At 38.5% G+C, this 5,820-nt stretch overlaps 1 protein-coding gene across 1 annotated transcript; it reads right to left on the reverse strand.

Moving 5' to 3' along the window:
* Positions 1-1,088: 1,088 nt before the first annotated feature.
* LOC106908434 (C-C chemokine receptor type 3-like) lies at positions 1,089-4,638 on the reverse strand. Its single transcript, XM_014974527.2, has 3 exons — positions 4,384-4,638; positions 4,096-4,272; positions 1,089-3,134 (listed from the first exon to the last, which is right to left on the reverse strand). The coding sequence occupies exons 2-3, from the start codon at positions 4,257-4,259 to the stop codon at positions 2,273-2,275; spliced, it is 1,026 nt and encodes a 341-aa protein (XP_014830013.2). The 5' UTR covers positions 4,260-4,272; positions 4,384-4,638; the 3' UTR covers positions 1,089-2,272.
* Positions 4,639-5,820: the final 1,182 nt, after the last annotated feature.

Consider the following 5,820-nt stretch of genomic DNA (forward strand, 5'->3'; position numbering starts at 1 on the left):
TTAACTTAATTCCTTCAAATACACTTTTTAGAGTATTCTCTGTTTTTAGAGTACAACAGCAGTATTGTCACAGCATCATAATAATACAAATGCAGCATTATGGCAATACAGAAGCAGAATTTCTGCAGATAAGTCTGTTTGGATGTGGAGTTGGACCAGGAGTGGTGATATGATGCACTTCACTGACACAAACTTCAATTTTCACATTCTGACTCAAGTTACTCAACAGGTTGTTGCTAGGTAACCAAAAAGTGAGAGCATTAGGTGATGCTAGTGAGTCCTGGATGCTCATTGGATACCACACTAGGAATCACATACAGGTCACATATATCACAATTGGGTCACTTCAGGCTGCAGTGTGAACACAGTCTTAGTCTCCCTCCCTCAGTTCCCATGCTCTCACTCGGGCACAGCTGTTCCACATCTCCTCTGATTAGTTCATCTGGTTCCTCTGTCAGTTTTTAAAGGTGTTTCTTTGCACTTAACATTACTCTTTCCACACCTTGTACCCCGTTTGTCTTGTACCTGTTCTGTAAGTTTTGTTTTTTATTACAGACAGGAACATTCCAAGTTCCTGTGTGTTCTTTGGCCCTACTTCATGTCACAGTAACCAACACAACAAATCATTAAAGGCAGCGAAGCCTTTAACCCTTGTGCGTGTAAGGACTGAGGCAAATGATACAAGTTTTACGTGTGTGGGGTTGTTTGGACCCCATTTCTACATACAAGGGAGAACAAAGAGTGAAACACACTTTGTAGAGTGTTTCAGGTCATAACAGTGGATATTTGTGACAGCCTTATAAATACGGCTGTATTCTGCTACACCAAGGCAAAAGCAGCAAAATAGGTTGTTCACCAGAGGCAGAGCAAGCTGTCAGGTGGAGCTGAGGTGTGAAGCAGGTCAATGTGATCAGTTCACAAGACGTAAATAAATATGTACAGAAATGCACTAAACTTTTAAATCTTCTCTAATTTCTTTAAAATGTTTACTTTTCAGTTTCTGCAGTTGAACAACACAATAGTAGAAGTTACTTTCTCCAGGAATCCCCACGTTAATATGAAAAAGAAAACAAGTCATGATAAAGGAATGTTTTAAAGACATTTATTTAATCTACAAGAGTAAAACTACATGAAATTATTAACATAAATTATATATTTACATATTAATAGGTGATGTCAGGCTAGTTTTTGATTTATGTACAAGTTCATTTGTTATACACGGCATACCAAAATAAAAAAATAAAAAATAAACAGACTATACAATGCCATGTTACAAGTTGTTCAACACAGTAGGCAGAAAAAAACATAAACAGAAACATCCTGATCATCGGACAAATATATTTTTAAGTCTGTTTAATAGACAATAGCTCTTTTTCTTGAAAGACTTGTGATATAATGGGAATTTTATTATGATACAGATGCAACAGATATTTGTACCACTGATATTACATAAAGTGTGTGTGTATGTAAGCAAGATGTGATACACCAGTTTGTTGCTGCTCAAGCTTTTTTTGTTGCTGATTTCTAATAGATTTTTTTGTGATTGCTTTGCTGTCACTTAACAAAACACTCTAAGCAACACATGATAACAAAAACACCAAGATTCATAAGATTATATTAATGAATGAAGTCATTACTGTATGATACAAAGTAAGCATGTTAACTCCAGCAGTTATTGAAAATTAGCCTGGAGTTTGTTGTCTTCATCAGGTTTGAACAGGAGTTACAGCAGACTGTAAGCTTCCCAAAGACCCGATTCAAGGATGTTCCTGTGTGTAACATGGGGAACATGGCAACAGAGGGCCCCAAGTCCATGATCAACATCTAGCAAACTTTGAAATACATCCCTGGTCCAACACACCTCCATCAAATGACTGAACTCCCTCATCAAGCTTGGGAAATTATACAGAACTGTGCAAAAAAAAAAAAAAACCCAGAAAATTGTCACTGGCTCGCCTAAGGTAAAGAGTGTCCTTTCAGCTTTACCAGAACAGAAATACCAATTCAAGGTCTACTGAAACAACAGAATGAAACGATTCAAAAGGCAACATCTATAGGTTTAGCTGCTCGATACTTGAATCTATCACACTCATGAGCATAGTATCAATATCCTCAAATAATTTTCAGTATGATGACAATACATTAGGTCAGAGTGAGGGTTGTGGTTGTAGCATGAAAAGATGGCCTGAAGTTTAAAAAGCATGAATGTAATTTCAAGGTACTGAATTTGGTTTGACTCAGGGTGAATGACGACAAACTCACAGAGATAAACTCACTTCTTAAGGCTGAGTTCAGTTCTTGAAATGTGTGTTGTTGTAATGTCTGTGTTAAAAGAAATATGATCCCGTAAGCTTGGGAAACATTTCACCAGCAGCTGTTTAAAATGGTTCTGGAATTTTTTTCCTACAAATGTATAAAACATTGGACTGATGCAGAAGTAAATGTACGCCATGTTGCGGGTGACATGAAGAGCGTAACCGAGTTTCTTTTTAGCTTCACAGCTCAAAAGAGACTCTAATTCATAATGCAGGAGTTCTACAATGTTAAAAGGGATCCAGCAGATGAAGAACAACACTACGATCATAAATATCATCCTGACTGCATGGAATTTAGAAGCTGATCGGGACTTTTTGATGGTGACCACAATCCTAGCATAACAAAATATGATAATAGCCAGAGGGAGGATCAAGAAGACAAAAAGCTGAATATAAAACCCAGATCTTTTGAGCATCGCTACATTCAAACCATCAATGTGAGCAAACTCCTCACAGAACATAGTGCCGAAATGCTTATAGGTGCCATGGAGGATCATGGGCCTAATGCAAGCCAAACCACTGATCACCCACACCACTGCACAAGATATGATAGCATTGCGTCGACTCCTTACATGTACGACTGGCATAAACTGTACAAAAGCAAGGTAACGGTCAAATGTTAGCAGAGTTAAAAAGAAAACAGAACTGTAAAAACCCAGGTAATAGGCACTGAAGACGATCTTGCACATAGCTGAGCCAAAAATCCAGTCAGAGATCTGCATGTAGACGGCCTGGAAGGGAAGGCTGGTCATTAAGATCAGGGAGGACGCCACCAGGTTGACCAGCAAGATGTTGACCACAGTGTACAGCTTCTCAAACCTGGAGGGAAGGTTGGTTTAATTCAATTTTGTTTAGGTTGACAGCAAAAACATAATTACATGTTAAACCTTTAATACCTTTAACATCAAGGTGTTTCTCCATAGTGACAAAACAGGTGCATGTTTTGATATACCACATTACACAGTAAATGATTCCTAGGCTACCAGCTTCAAAATATTACAGTTAGTTTTATCAAAGCAGTCTGCAGTCGATCGAAGGCCAAGTTGTGGTTGGGAGAGCATATTTGTGGAGAATGGTGTTTGCAGGAATCATCAAATTTGGCTTTTATCATAAGGAATGATGTATTTTTGTAGTGTTACAAGCCAAGCTATTAGAAACGTTTCAGCTGAAAATGCTGCTGATAGCTCAGGTCCCTTAGCAAGTGCAGATCTACTCAGGATAGTTCTCTGTATCAATACTCCAGCAGGACTAAGCTATTAACTCAGGCTGGCTTGGTGACAGTATCTGTGATGCCCAGTCTTGGATCCCAGCCTATCGGTCATTACCAACTCATCTGTACATTTTTAACAGTTTTTTGTGCCTCTGCAACACACAGAACAGAACATAAGAGGAAGCAGCAACCGTAGTGAAAAGCATGTATTGTCCAGAGAAGTTAACATCTACTCCTACTCCAAAACTGGATTGTTGTTATTTATTGTTAGGAATTCCAAAAGAAAATAAAAGTTTTCACTTTTACAGATTTTCCAAAATGCTGGATAATCTGTAAATTTAATCCATCACTTAGCAGCTAGAAATAAATGTGGTAACCCTAACTGACATAAAACTGATTTAAGGTCACACAGAGAGAAAAAAAATTATAGGTATTTTTTAACCACGACATTAAAAAAAATTACTCTGGATTTTACATGTGAATGTGAATTCCTTAGAGGTTTCTACAATTAATAACAATCAGATTATTTCATATTTAAATTCCTAGGCTCTAACGACTCGGTTTACTCACCGGTGGATGATAACCAGAACCAGCAGGTTGGTGATAACACTGAAGACAAACATGAAGTAGTAAATGTAAGACAGATATGCTCCCACTTTGTTATCATCATCCCTGGAACACGGTTCAACGGCCGGGACTTTGCTGGTAACATAACTGATGTTTGTCTGAGTCATCTTTGTGTAAAATCTGTCAAAAGCAGAATACATGTTGTCAGATGGAACTTGAAAATCAGCTTTTTATATGTAGTGAAAATTAAAAACAAGAAACAAGAAATATATTGTAACGACGCCAACACACCACAGATGTAGTCCCGCCAAACCTCCAACTAACCGTTACGCTCCCCAAACTTCCTCTTCTTCCAGTCCTGTCCTGCCGCTCCTCTGATCCCCCGCCCACATGACAGGTCTCTCACATGTGAGTGGGAGTCAGCAGAGTCAGACAGGGGAAGCCCATAACTTTATACACGTAACAACAAAGATCACAATGTAACATACAACAAATACACATAACCATATGGACACCAGCAGAACAAAAACACAGAATCGTTACAATATTCCTTTAATTCTCCTTGACCAGCCGAGGCACTTCAGGGTGTGTCTCTTAACACAGTTAACAGAGTTCTCAAAGCAAATTAAGTTCATGGATCTCAACACAATTTGGTCAAACAGGTTCAGCAACGCAGTTAGAACAGGTGCAGGTGAAGACATGTTTGCTCAAAAGCAGAGGTGAAATTAGATGAGGGAGGTAAGGACGCCAGTGATCATAACATGTTTGTCTTTAAAGAAAAAGAACTGGGAAGAAATGTTTTTGTTTTGTTCTGTTATTCTCTTGAATTTCACCTTAATTTCAAGCCAGTTCAACTCAGAGCAGCCATTTGCCTTCATCTGCTGTCAACAAGAGGACAGAAACACACGAGGCCGGAGCACAAAGACGTTAAATAAAAGGAGTCCTAGGATTGAACCTTGGGGTACCCCATATGCGACTTCTGTCCAGTTTGACAAGAAGTTTCCTCGTGAAACAAAGAAATCTCTGTTCTTTATGTAAGATTCGAACCAGATGGGTCCTGGACCAGAGAGTCCTACCCAACTCTCCAGTCATTTCAGTAATATGTCATAGTCAACACTGAGGTCCAACAGAACCAGCACTGTGGTTCTTCCACAGTCTGTGTTTTATGTCATTGAACACTTTGACGAAGGCAGTCTCTGTACTGTAGTAACCACGGAAACCATGGGAAGACATCAAAACGGTTGGTTAATTGTTTAAACACAGCTTTTTCAATAATTTTGCTGATGAATTGGAGGTCAGAGGTCGGCCTGTAATTCTGCTGGAGTGATTTTTCCAAATTGTTCTTTTTAATCAATGGTTTGATAACTGTTGTTTTTAAAGCCTGGGGGAAAACACCTGATGAAAGCAATGAGTTTATTATTTTGGATCAGATCATATATCCGTTTTCTTCAATCAATCAATCAAATTTTATTTGTATAGCACATTTCAGCAGCAAGGCATTTCAAGGTGCTTTACATAATTAAAAAACAAAATAAAAATGGCATGTGACACTGAATAAACAGCAAGAAAGAGAAAGAGATTTGTGGAAAAAAAAGATTTAAAAAAAAGATAAAAACATACTTTAGTTAAGGAATTTAAGCGGCTGTCGTCGCCGGACTCCGCCGTTCATTTAACACGGGTATTATCCAGGCCCCGTCGCCTAACAGGACAAGGTCTCCAACCTTGCAG

This window comes from Poecilia mexicana, unplaced genomic scaffold, assembly GCF_051168715.1.
Source record: "Poecilia mexicana isolate PSO_F unplaced genomic scaffold, ASM5116871v1 scaffold_20, whole genome shotgun sequence".
NCBI classification, from domain to species: Eukaryota; Metazoa; Chordata; class Actinopteri; order Cyprinodontiformes; family Poeciliidae; genus Poecilia; species Poecilia mexicana.